The sequence below is a fragment of the Rhea pennata genome, chromosome 1 (genome assembly GCF_028389875.1).
Source record: "Rhea pennata isolate bPtePen1 chromosome 1, bPtePen1.pri, whole genome shotgun sequence".
In the NCBI taxonomy this organism is placed as follows: domain Eukaryota; kingdom Metazoa; phylum Chordata; class Aves; order Rheiformes; family Rheidae; genus Rhea; species Rhea pennata.
This window is the reverse complement of record NC_084663.1, coordinates 85,944,502-85,957,836: the sequence shown is the minus strand read 5'-3', so window position 1 is coordinate 85,957,836 and position 13,335 is coordinate 85,944,502. Positions and strand designations below refer to the sequence as shown.

Genomic DNA, 13,335 nt, shown 5'->3' with positions numbered 1-13,335 from the left:
AAATGATCTTTCAGTGACCATCATTAGCTCTCTTCAATAATATGGAAGAAAATACTGTTGAGTACCATGAGGATTTTCTGATAAATCTCTTACTGAGAGGGTAGGTTGACTAGTTCTGTCTCAGCATTGTACTAATGCACTCTCGGACAGTTTTTTTTGAACTCTGGGTACAGGCAGAACAAGATCACATCTGCTGGGATGCAAGTGTAGGTAAGCATGAGCTCACTTGTACTCCCAATGTGTAATGCAAACATATCCTATGCCTGTGCCTCCACCTCTTGTCCCTTCTGATCTTCAGTTTATTCACACAGCCTCAAATATTTTCCCAACTTGTCAGGATCCGGCCTTCCACTTATGTCAGATATATTACACAATTTTTAGGATCTGAACTACATTGATGACGCTTTTTTCATTCTTTGAATCTCATTAAAAACATTTCTGTTTGTCTTCTGCACCAAAGGAGCTCTGAACAAGAAAGAAGAATAGTATGAGTCATTTTGCTATCTCATTTCCTCTTCAATCCACATGAAAATTCTATCAGTAGCTAATACAGCTTGATGCAGAATTAACTCTTGTGGCATCTACTCCATTACTTGAAGCAATTATAGAGAGCTCTGCCAGAAGCAACATTTACTGGGGAATCTATACTGCCAGTGGCAGAAGGCCAGCAGAGAAGCATATTGGAACAACAGTCCCTGGAGGGTGATTCTTGCCTCTGTAGATCTGATATAGATACGATTTTTGCAGATATCTTCTACACATGAAGCTAGCAGGCCTCTGTATATTTTCCATAGCTGAAGATACATCTTGCAAGAAACACAGCTAAAGTTTCTCTGTATTTTTCTATGATAGTAATAGGTCAGACCACAGAGCTTTAAATAAGGATTTTAGAAAGAATCAGAGAAGGAAAAGAAAGTGATCAATCATTTTACAGAGCATTTGCATGGACAGGGTTGCTAGTTACGCCTTTGGGGATGGGAAATGGGAACTAATATTAGGATGAATGATAGACAGAAGGATGGCATTTTAAATTGGCAATTTTTAGTTAAAAGTGGAACATTAGGTGGCAAGATTTGTTTTTTTCTTTTTAAGCTGGTTTGAATGGCAGCTAATGGAAAAGATAAGGGCATAGATCATTTACGGAGATATAATCTGTGTCTCTAATGCTGAATGCTGAATCCCTAACTGATGAAATGAATAAAGTTACTAAGCAGGTAGGATGGTGACAATAGCTTTGTGTTTTATAAGTAGTGTTTCTTATGAAGAAGCTGTTCTGGATCTATATAAGATCTATATATTTTATTTATAATACATCTGGAAAAATAGATTTAGGAGATGTAATTCATCAGTGGTTTATAGAAAAGATAAATAATGCTGAACAGACATCTCTTAAAAAGCAAACAAATTGTTGTCAATTTATAGCATAAACCTGTGTTAAGGGTTATGTTGAAAGCACTTCAGTGTGAATTTGGAACAGTTTTTTAAAAAACAGAGCTTGTTGAAACTTCTTTGTTCTCTGCTATCATTGACCACTCTCCTGGGCATGAGACCACTATTTTTGGTTTTGCTGGAAGTATGTCTTCCTCCCCACCATCCCTGCTCTGACCTAGGATCACACTCTGCCTGTGAGCAGGAAGGGAGGGACTAGACCGCTGGAAGGGACAATCCTTCTCAGTTCCCTACTCCACAACTCACCTTGGCTTTCATTCCTGAAGCCAAGTAGTACTCATTGAGAAGCACATGCTTATTATATAGGTTACTATGACATCTCAGTCAATGTCTCTGTGGCAGTCATGGTGTAAGGTGCAGGAATGGTGGAGAAAAGGGCCAAAGGAGTTTTAATTTGCTCTTCCACCAGCTGAATTCCTTGCTGGAATAAGTTAAAGCAGCCCCAAAGCTGTGCTCTGCAAACAAGAAATTGCTAAGGGTAGTGATGTAAGGACTCATCACAGTTAGAGCATAGACAGGTTTGTCCTTCTCTTCTGCCCAGCATCCCTGTCCTAACAGGGTTTGTGGAAGGGAAACTCTAGAGCTGAACATTAACAGAGAGGAACATAATTCTGTCCATCATACGAATTACGCAGGAGGTTGCAAGTGGCTGTTTCTGTTGCTCCCTCCCTCTCTCTGTAAAGAATTGATCTGTATTTCCTTTCTCTAGGTACTTCAATATCCCTGTCTCCTAATCCTGGCTGAAAACTAATCCTTATGAAGATCTTTAAGACTAACATTTAAATCAGCACTGTACAATATATAATTTGCATACACTTTCCTACATGAAATTACAGCCTTGATGCTTAAGAAGTACTTGCAATGCTTACAGAAAATATTCAGAGCTTGTGAAAAAGTGTATTTCAAAATAAAATAAAACAATTTATTTGTTGTCATTCACTTCCTGAGCCTGCAGCAGGAATAATGCTGCTCAGGGAAAGCAAGGACAGACACTGTAAAGCGACAATTAGCTTTAGGCTCTATTCTAGTCCTTTGTTCAAATATTCAGTTATGTTACCCTCTTCATATAGGATAATACTCAGAAAACCAAATTGCCCTGTGTGAGGAACATGTCATTAAAGGATATTAACAGACATGGTTGGAATCGGGTAGAATTTCATCTTGCTACATTTGAGAGCAAAACCAGAATCCTGCTGGTGACCATTTTGATATGATCTTCATTTGACTCAACAGTCAGAAGGAACACCAAAAATGTTTCTCATACACAGTGTATGACTGTGGCAGGCCAGGCCATTGTCTTACAGTTGCAGGTGTTAAAAGTCAGTATTCAAGAACAGTTAACACATCTGATACCTGAGATGATGCTGTATTTCTTCAGAATGTAAAATAACTATTGTTTTTATGCTACTGTATGATAAATACTGTGTTTTAACTGATTTCAGGAACTAAAAGTTAGGTATTAGCTTACTAAAAAGTAGAAACTGTACATTGATAGAGAGCTGCCTAAAAACCTACTGTATGGAGGAAACAACCAGCTGTTTCAGAAATAATGATCATCTGTGGAATCTTACAAACTTCTAACGAGAATGAAATTTATTTTTAAAATGTATGTTTATGTGTGTAAGGTCCACAATGAATAAATGTACCAGTAAGAACCAAAAGACAGCTGTAAGTTTATCCTTCAATTAAATTGATGATATTAAAGAATGGCAGACAAAGTGAGGCTGTAGATACCAAGACAGCATAAAAGATTATTCCAGCAACTGAGTGATATTAATTCCAAATATTAAAGAAGATGTTTGTGGCATCAGGACATGTGAAACATCTATGAGATGGGGTAACAGTTCTATGGAGCGAATGAACAGACACTTGGGTATAATTTCATGAGAATGACGGACAGTTCACCCCAGTGGGATGCAGAACTCCTTCCTTCCACCTATATCTCAGCTGTGCATGCCTAACACTTACCTTGTGGCAGCACAACTGCTTGCCAGACGCTTGTGTAAACTACTACCTCACAAAAGTAGCAAAAGACAAACCCCTCAAGAACTGGAAAGCAGCTTTTTCTGGCAGGCTAAGTTCTCTAGGATTGCTTGCCTGACTGTAGAATGACGCCCTGACACAGAAGTCACAACAGACTGATGTAGGTGATGTTGCTAAATGAAGGAAAGGAAATCCAAATGTGCCCTTGCTAAGATCTGGAGTATGACTGTGAACTTGAGACAAAACAATATACATGCCAAAGGATCAAGCACAAGGAAAAAAATTAGGAGAGTCAATGCAATTTATTGGCCACATTTGAAATTTTCACTGAAAAGGGAATTAGCGCCCATATCACTCAGAGTTAAAAAAAAAGGAGGCTTATAGAATTAAGAGTTTTAGATTGCTGGAGATGGTGGTGGGAGAGGATTAAAATGAAAGCAGAATCTCTGAACAGAGGAAATGACTATAAAAGAGAAAAAAAATAGCCATAGCTGTATCAGTAATACATCTTCTCAGGCTAGAATAAGATACAAATGTTTAGTGGGATTTGCAGGAAACTCTTCAGAACAGCTGTTCTGATCAATCCATCTGCATGACTCTATAAAGTAGAGGACAACAGTTGTCCGGGCAGCCACTAACTTGCAAAACATTTATCTGAGGCAGGCCCTATCCCTTTTTATACCCTGTATCCTGTATAAATTTGTTCTCTTCTCCCCTTCACTTGCATTTAAAGTTAGAAGTCAATATAGCATCTGCTTTTCAGAGATGCTGAAACACTTTTGGTTAGTATAATTTTCCTCCAGATCTATGGTCTCCTAGCATTTTTAAAACTTAGGTCCCAGGAATGCAGGCACATGCAGAAAAATATCTTTAGTGAGTGATCAAAAAGACTGAATGAAAACTGATAGGTTTAGAAATATGTGGGGAAGCAGGAGAGGGAGAGGAAAACTTACATTCTCAATGGAGATATAATGTGTTGCACCCAGTGATAAGTATTATAGTGCCAAAGCATACTCTCATTGGCCTCAGTGACTCAGACAAGAGAGTGTGATCTCTTACACTTCAGAAGTGCCGTGTTCACAATACCTGGTAAATCTCTAATATGACAAAGAAGGGGAAAAGATACAATGGCTGCTTATATTCAGAAACTGCCATCTTTTTGTCTGCACATGTTCTCCCTACATAACTTTTAGTTTGGAAATGGACTTTGTATGAGTTGACTTCCTGCCTATTGTCTCAGAGGCTCCAGGCAAGATGTGTTCCTCTCAATGGAAAGCTTTTTTTTTTTCTTTTTTCTTTTTTTTTTTTCTTGCATAGAGTCATTGTAAATCGTGAATGGGAGGAAAAATGAATTTTTCATTTCTCCATTAGTCCTGATAATTAGGGCTCTTGGGCTGTGTTGAATGAACTTTCAGCTATGTGGACAAAACCTGAGTTTTCCAGGCCAATGGATGAGAATAAAATAACACATTTGGGATCAACAGCAAAATTCGACTTGTTGTTAGGTGAGGTGGGTGGAAGGACAATGGTGAGATCAATGAGGCTTTTGGCGTAAAGGAAGCCTAAAGGGTCTGGGAGAATCAGGAGCATTTTAGAGAGTGAAGATGGAAGAAGGAGACTGGGAAGAGTCAGTGGTGCTGAGGAAACAGCAGGAGGACACTGCTTGTTGTTGCTGCTGTCAGCTGAGAATTTGTGCTGTGGAAGAACAGACTTACAGCATGTTCTCCATTTGGAGACATCCCTCTCCACCTCCATGTGAGTGAGGAGGACAAGGGAAAGGTCTGAACAGTCTTCCACCGAGCTGGACTTGCTTCTTTTACTGTTTCACATGGAGATGGGATGAGGCTGATGCTGCAAGTCTGCATCCTGCACATCCAGAGTCCTCCAGAGAGCCCAGCTCCCCCAGGGCTCTGAAAAAGGCACATCAAGCAGCGAGTGGATCACGGCTCCCCGGAGCTGCCTGTCGCCAGGGTCAGTCTGCGAGCCGCAGCCCTCCGCCCCTCCGCGGCTCCCGCAGTCCCCACAGGGCTGCGCCGGGGCTGGAATCCCTCGAGGAGGAAACCTCGGCTCAGCCAGGATGTCTTTGAGCAAACCAGGCCCATCCCAAGGGATACGGCTGCCACTGCTGCCGCTGGCCACTAGAGGGGATCTTCTTTTAATTGAATCGAGTTCGGAAGTGTAGTTACCGAGAAACCCTCGCAAATCACCGCCCTCCGCCCGCCCGTCCTGCCGCCTCCATCTCGAGCATCTCTGCGCCCCTCGCTGCTGCTTCTTCTTCCGGGACGCGCCTCCCCCCCCCCCCCCGCCCGCCCGCCCAGCCCTCCCTTCCCGCCCCTCCTGTCGCCCCCCGTCCCCACCTGCCCGCCTAGCCTCCCGCTCCGCCCGCCAGTACAGCATCGCCCGCGGGTTACCTGCGCGGGCTCCTCCCGCGGAGCCCGCCCGGCCTGCGCTACCGCACCAGTCCGCCCGCTTGGCAGCCCCCCGCCTCCGCGCCGCCCGCTGCCGCTGCCGGTGCGGTGCGGTGAGGTGCTCCCCGAGGGCGGCGCGGCGCGGCACGGCGAGGCGCGGCACGGCGCGGCCTCTCCGGGCCCCGGAGCCGGCAGCCAATCGGAGGGGCGCTGCCGGGCCGGAGCTGTTTACCCGGTCTTGGCCCGCCTCCCCGTCGGGGCGCCGCCGAGGGGGAGCGGGCGGAGGGGGAGGCACGGCCGCGGTGGGGAGGCGGCTGCGGCGCGGAGCCGCGCGGAGAGCGGAACAAAGCGCCGAGGCGCGGTGCGGGGGCCGATGACAGCCTGGCCCGCGGGCTCCTCTCCCGGCTGCGTCTCCCCGGCGGGGGCGACCCGCTCTTGTACCTGACCATGACCCCGCGCCGGTCGCGGCTGGGCCACGCTGGCGTCTGCCGCTGAAGGGACTGGCTTCTTGCTGACCTGCCCCGCTCCCTTCCTCCTTCTCCTCCTCCTCGCTGCTGAGGGCCGTCGCCTCTCCCCGGAGACCTGCCGGAGTGATGGGCTGCATCGGATCCCGGACTGTGGGTAAGGCGTTGGCGGGGACGGCACTAGCGGATGCTCGGGTAGTCGCAGCCGCTGGCTGATCGCGCGGCGGCTCCCCGCCAGTGGGGCGCAGGTCGTCCCTCGCAGCCCCCCTGCTCGGTGCCGAGGGCCCGTCCAGCGCCATTAGTTGCACGGCGGCTCCCCGCCTCCCGCGGCCCCGGCGCCCCGCGGCGCGGCGGGGTAGGCAGCGCCGGCGGCCGCGGGGCACTGGCGAGTCGCCGGCCGCTGGCCTAGGTGCTGGCACACGGGACGGGAGGAGCAGCGCGCAGGGCTTCGGGGCATGCCTGGCCTGACGGGGATGTCTCCCAGTGTCGCCCGTGGAGGAAGGTCGGAGAACATGTGGGTCAGTGCAGTGCCGCTGGGGAAGGGGATGTGGTGTGCGGGGCGTGCCTCCCCAAGCAGGACCAGGCGGCCAGTGGCTCCCTCTTTTCCTCAGTAGTGGGCTTACCGTTGTCAGAGTATACCCATAACATACCCCATTGCATGATCTGCACGTCTTCTCCATTGCCCCTTCCCTCTACCCAGGCTTCAATGGAGAATAGCAAATAAAACTGAATCCCTCCCTTCTCATAGAACCATTGCAAGGGGGCATAGTGGGCAGAATAGTGTCTTTTCTCTGAGCCTCATACATTTTTCAGCAGAGGATCCCAAGCCTTTAAGCTATGTAATCTAGTTCTCCCCTCCTACACACATGCAGATACCAAAAGATCCCCTGATCACTGAGCGTAGGTCTTCACAGGGAAAAGCAGCATTTGTGGCACACTTCCCTCCCCACAGGAGACTTTTCTTCTGTGCAAGCCATGTATACAGACATGAGTTATATGAGCATGTGGCATTCAAGACACCAAAACAGCCCCTGAGAGAAAAGCACAGCTCATTTGATAGAATACCTTCCTCTTTTACGCCTTTCCGCTAAGCACACAGGCCCTGTGTCATCCATGGGGAAATGAAGCCTTTGAAAGCAAGGGGGCTTGAACTCAAACTAAATCTGAGGGACCATGCTAAAGCCTGATGCTGTGATACCTCTTCTTGTCTCAATAGGAAAGCCCTTTGCTGGTGGTGAGCACTTCCAGGAACCCTGTACTCCTGTAGCAGCAAACTTTAAACTAGAGACTCCAGTTTCTACCTTAAGATTTAATTCCCACATCTAGCCAATGTCTCTTGCCAGTCTGTACTGTCCTCATGGCCTGAAGAAGTTTCCTCTGTCTTCCATAATGGCCACATGGTGCAGTTAACTGAATTATTTCCCTTAAGATTGTTCATAGTTATCTGGAGAGTCCCAATCTGCGTGTCTGTAGCATCTCAAAACACATATTCCCTCCCTCTCCTGCCTTTCCCAAATCCTCCACACATACATACACAGTAGGTTGGACCAACTGCCAAGGACATTGTTATCCTTCTAGCTAGCAAATTATCTGTACCACCTTTGTCAATGAATGTCTGAACTAGTAGCATTAATTTCTGATCTCTCTTCCCTCAGCACTATTCAAAAAATAACAAACACATCTGAAAACATCCACTCTCCATTGTGCAGAATGATACACAGCTTTCATACATAACCAACCAGATATGTGTTCCTATATATGGCAGTATTTTTATGATCTGTGACCTGGAATATTATTTGCCAAAAAAGCCTGTGCAATTGAACTGTTGCAAGTATCATATACAATATTAATACTATGCAGATATGTGCACATACATAAAAATATAAAAGAGCATCTGTGTATTAAAATGATGATGGGATAGTGATAGTGGGAAATTCAGCTTCTGTGCACAAATTGTACTCCTAAAATACGGCCCTTAATATTAGAGATACCAGACTTTTCATACTATATTGACTTTCTGTTTCTACAAGAGATACTCATTTTAGATACTGAGAACACAGTGGACATAAGGGACCTATTTATGCTATTCCTAGTTAACTAACTGAGGAATTTTTCTTGAGCTCATGTTATGGAGGTTTGCGTTAGGGGATTTGTAAGGCAATGATTCTAATCTCTGTGTCAGTCAGATCTGAAGGTAGGAATGGTGCCTGATGCCTGCATGGTGGTAAACCTGTACACTATTTTGCTTCAGTAGGGGCTTCATGTGTTTAGAGTCCTAGAGGTCAGCCGACTAATGTCTGGGTTTTACTTGGACTCCCTCACATTAGTAGGTTTTTTCAGAACAATTCTTGTTGGATAGCACAGAATATGCTCTCCAGCTTTCTGGGAGATATTGGGAGGATTCTTCAGGCCTACAGAAAACAGTATTTTTAAGTGCTAGGTCTGACCTCTAAGATGTTGTTGAAAACTAAACCACAAGCATGACGTAGAATTTTGTGTTCTTGCTGTATGGTATATCTCATTATTTTTGCAGAATTAGCCTAATTTATGGGCTCTATATTGCCTTCCCAAGACCAAGCAGGTTCTAGAGATAAGGATGGTACACTTCTCTTGGTTTTACCTCTGAACTTGCATGTAGAAGATCTTGGATTCCTTAACTTGAAGTCAGAATTTGGGTTCTTTAACTTTTAGAAATTAGTTCTAGAAAGCTCCTAATCAGTCACATTTAGTTTATTCACCACACAAGGTCCAAAGCAGGATTGTGCCCCAAGCTTGCTGCAGGGCTTTTTCCATTCCAGTTTTAAGCAAATCACATGGTTTATCCATCTCCTGCAGGGACATTTTGCTATGATCTAGTTAGTTAGATGTCAGAGTTTGCACATGTTTAGTGATATGCATCTTTACATTTTATTTCCTAAATATGATTTTTCTAGTTATTCCTTCCCTGAGAAAAAGTAATTGAGAGAGTCAGAGTAGCTCCATATGCATAAGATCAAAATGGAGTCATGTAACATCCTTCAGTCTGTGAGAGGACACCAGAAATCACAATGGTGATGATCAGGTTTGGATTTCCTGGGGTGTGAGAAAAGGTGAAAAGTGATCTTAGAAGACTAAGATGATACCCAGTCTCATTCTCTGCACATACACCCACTGTAGCACACCTCAGTGTGTTTTGTGTTACATAGTATGATAGCAGGTATGCAACAAATCGGAGGCCTCATGAGCATCACAACTGGCTTCTGCCCCTGATAACAGCTAGCCATTAGGTCTATTGGGGATAATTGCCCCATCATAATTCCTGGAAAGCTGTGTAGTGACTATCATGTCGGCTGGGTCTCAATTTCAGTGATTATAAAGGAGATTTTGACTGAGGTTACTGGACAGTACAGTCTGTAAAATACAGGTGGGATCTTAGCAGATATTTGAGTGTGAACTATGTGCAATGATCAGCATGATTTTAAGGTAGTTCAGGCCTGCCTGCATGTCTGAGTGCATTGTAGTTCTAGTCTAAATGCGTTACAGTTGTACCATTGACTACGATTTAGACATATCCTAATATGAGTTGTTCTGACTGGTGTGGCAATATTTCTCTAATTTCTTGAATGGATTTAAGTGAATGGAAAACTCGCACTTATTATGCTCATGCATGCTCTCAGTTTTTCCAGTGGTGGCACTGATTTCTCTGATGTCTTCTTACAGAAGACTGCAGCAAATGTGTTTTGTGAAGTGACATCACATGGTTGCAAAATATTCAAAGAAATTACAACCAAATAGTGTTTGATGGTGAGAGACACTAGAGATGCTCATACTGGATATAAGAAAACTTTCCTTATATCCAGTATGAGCATTTTTAGTTTCTTCAACTTTTCTGACAATGAGAACAGTTGAGCATTGGGACAGGTTTTCCACAGAGGTTGTGTGCAGTGTCCATTCTTGGAGATTTTTAAGACCGGTTTGGAGAAGACTCTGAGTAACCTGGTCTGACCTCATAGCTGACTCTGAGCAGCAGATTGGGCTAGATGACCTCTGGAGGTCCCTTCAGCTTGAGTTATCCCATGTCATAAAACCTGCAGTGTGACTCTCTGAGTCAGCTTTGACCCAGTGCTGCAGTCATGTGATTGTAAGCCAGTGTGCTGCCAGAGGACCACAGGTCCTCTGCACATCCTTAGTACTTGCCTATTATACCTTCCCCCCATTACCACTTTTCTTTAACTGCTTACATTAGAGTGTACCACAGACTGCCTCACCACAATAAACCCAGCTGTCACCTGAAGTCCTCACCATATTTGTTTGGTCTGGCAGCTGAGCAAGAAACAGCCCAGGTGACAGCTGGTTTAGGCTGATATCACTTTCAGACGACCATGGGTGGCTATGCAGACAGAAAAGGCCATGCTTTTTGTTTAACAGTTTCTGGGTCAAATCGGACTGCCAAAGCCAGCTAGCTAGTTTACTGGACTCTGTTCTACAGCAGATACTCAATGGACTGGCAGAGGGAGAAATCACTGTAGAAGCCAGTAGGTTAAAGGAACATGTGCTTTCTCTGTGCTCCCTCATTGTCTGTGCTACGCTAAGTGCAAATGAATGGCTCAGTAGGAGAAATGGAACCAAACACCATTTCTATTCCAGTCACTTTAGATTCAGCAAAGTGGAAGCAGCACAGGAGACTAGCAGGAGAGGAGTAAGCAGATGGAGGAATCAGTGAATATCCTCTTCACTTTTCTCCTCACTCATCGCCCAACAAATCTGAAGATGTCTGAGGTGAGGTAAGCATAGTCTATGCAGTTGGGAGTATGAAAAGGTGAAACATACTCTACATACATACAGACCAAGGGGCCCCAGTGTTCTTTTCCTCTCTCCTTCACCTTCAGTATATCTGTGAGCCAGGGAAGAGACAGAAAGAGAGGGAAGACAATATGATAGGAAAAGGCAGAACAGAAGAAAGCTGAGTCAGAGCATCAGGGAGTAATCATCTACTTACATGTACATGAGTGGAAGGAGGAGAACACAGGGCTTTGGGCAGTAACCTCCCTTATGTAGACAATGTGGGAAAAAGAGTGGGAATAAATGAAGGACATCAGGGCGTCTTCTTCCTCTCATACCTATGGACGAAAGGAACAGAGCAGAGGTATAAAGGAATACATTTTCCACCAGGTCAGCCTCCTTTGTGTTTGATCTCACTACTCTTGTTTCTTCCCAGTCTGGCTTTCCTTCTTTTGTAGCAGTTTCTCCATCTGATCGTTTTAAAAACTCATCTAAAGAGCTCTGGGATAAGAGCTTATTTCTGCCGGTGAGGACTTGAACAGAGGCTCTCCCTGACCTAGAAGCCGGTTGTTATGAAATGTGTGCGAACTGATTGTCTTCAAGACTGTTATATTCCTTTTCAGGTTATTGGTTATTGGTTTCAAAGTTCTTGCAGGGAGAGGGGTAACAAATAGTGCACGAGACAATACTCTTCTGCATGTTACTTACTGACCGAAGTCATTTTTTTAGGAGAAGGTGGAGAAACACACTACATGTCATTTTGAGAAACAGAACTGAAGAACAGTATACTGGCTTTGTGAACTGTTACAGGGAGTATTATGAGAGACTTATGAGAGAAATGACAAAGCAGCTGAAGGCAAAATTGAACTAATGGATACTATTTTCATTGGCATAATAGATCTGGAAGCCAATGATTCTGCTGTAGTCTGATGTGTGTTGAAGCAAAGAATGAGAACTGATCAATAGTTATTTGAATCTATTTTCTTGGGAAGTAGTAGGAGAAAAGTAGTTTTTGGCTCATTTAAGGATATACTCTCTGCTCTAACAGCAAACAATGATGATGCTAGGCTGATACTTAAAACAGCAAATTCTAGATAACTTGCACTCAAGGGTTTTTAAACAGTTGGATAAAGAATTAAAGCTGAAGATTTATTTCTCAGTAAGTTTTGAGATAGCAATGAAGATCTAGAGGTGAAATGTTAGAGTTGCATAATGACTTTAAAAGTTCTGTGGGATAACCTAGGAACTTCATTTTGTTGATGTGATATAATTCCCAGTAAAACAGTGTAATGATTCATCCAGAACTCTATTAGTGAAAATATAAAGAAGAACCATGTGCCAGTCAGAGTGAATTTATGTAAAACAGAACCTGTCAAGCTAACTTCATTTCATGCCTTTTCTTTTATGAGATTCCTTCCAGACAAGCCAATAAAGGTAATGGATCTAGAATGCTATATTAGTAAAAGACAAAAACCACTGATCAGTTTGCAACCAACTTAGTACCACATGAATTTTTGACAAATAATATATGAATGTGGTACATATTAAATGCATCAGAATTCAATAAGTATTAAAATAACAATTAAGAGAGAATCAGTTGCTTACATGATTCCATATTTCTCAATACAATTGTCATTGCCATGTGATTTAACAAGTTGCTCAAATATTTGAGGAAAATCTAAAAAAAGACCTGATAAACTTTGTGGAATCTACAAATACTGGAAGAACTGTTAAAAATGAAAATAAAAAGTATAGGTCACTAGCATGGAACAATTTGATTTGTTTGGAGTACTGGATCTTGACAAACAGTATGCGTTTCAGTCTGACCAAATATAAATTCATACATCTAGTGACAAAGAGTTGGACAATATTTACAGGACAGAAGCTCAGCGCTGGAAAGCAGTTACATGGGAAAAGACCGAGCAGATCTGAGCAGATAGTCAATAGAGCAAAAACCTCTATTGTGGTGCTGCGGCCAAAGCAGCTAATGTGACTCTTTGATCTATAAAGAGCTGAGTATTGAACAGGAGAAGAGAAGGTTGTATTTTCTCTGCATTTAGCATTTATGAAAAAAATATTGAACTACTTTATCTAATTCTATTATTCTCACTTTGAGAATTGCAACAAAACTGAAGAATGGTCAGAAAAGAAATGTGTGAACCGTGAGTAGAAACTTAAATGGGTGATCTGGTGACAATGTTTAAGTACTTGAGTGGAGAAAAGAAGCTCAAAGCCATCTGACTCTACAATTTAGCAGAAAAGTTAAGACA

At 43.7% G+C, this 13,335-nt stretch overlaps 1 protein-coding gene across 3 annotated transcripts in view; it reads left to right on the top strand.

The window, feature by feature from the left end:
- The first annotated feature begins 6,416 nt into the window (after positions 1-6,416).
- Positions 6,417-13,335, top strand: part of FAM131B (family with sequence similarity 131 member B) — a 30,811-nt gene continuing 23,892 nt past the window's right edge. For 2 of the 3 annotated variants that reach the window (XR_009957800.1, XM_062571287.1), the window contains exon 1: positions 6,417-6,461. Coding sequence is in view for 1 of the 3 variants with exons in the window: in XM_062571287.1 (XP_062427271.1) it covers positions 6,434-6,461 (28 nt within the window). In the remaining 2 variants the exon portion in view is untranslated. Of the gene's footprint in view, positions 6,462-6,768; positions 6,823-13,335 lie in introns of those variants that run through there. The other variant, XM_062571305.1, reaches the window with a different exon arrangement.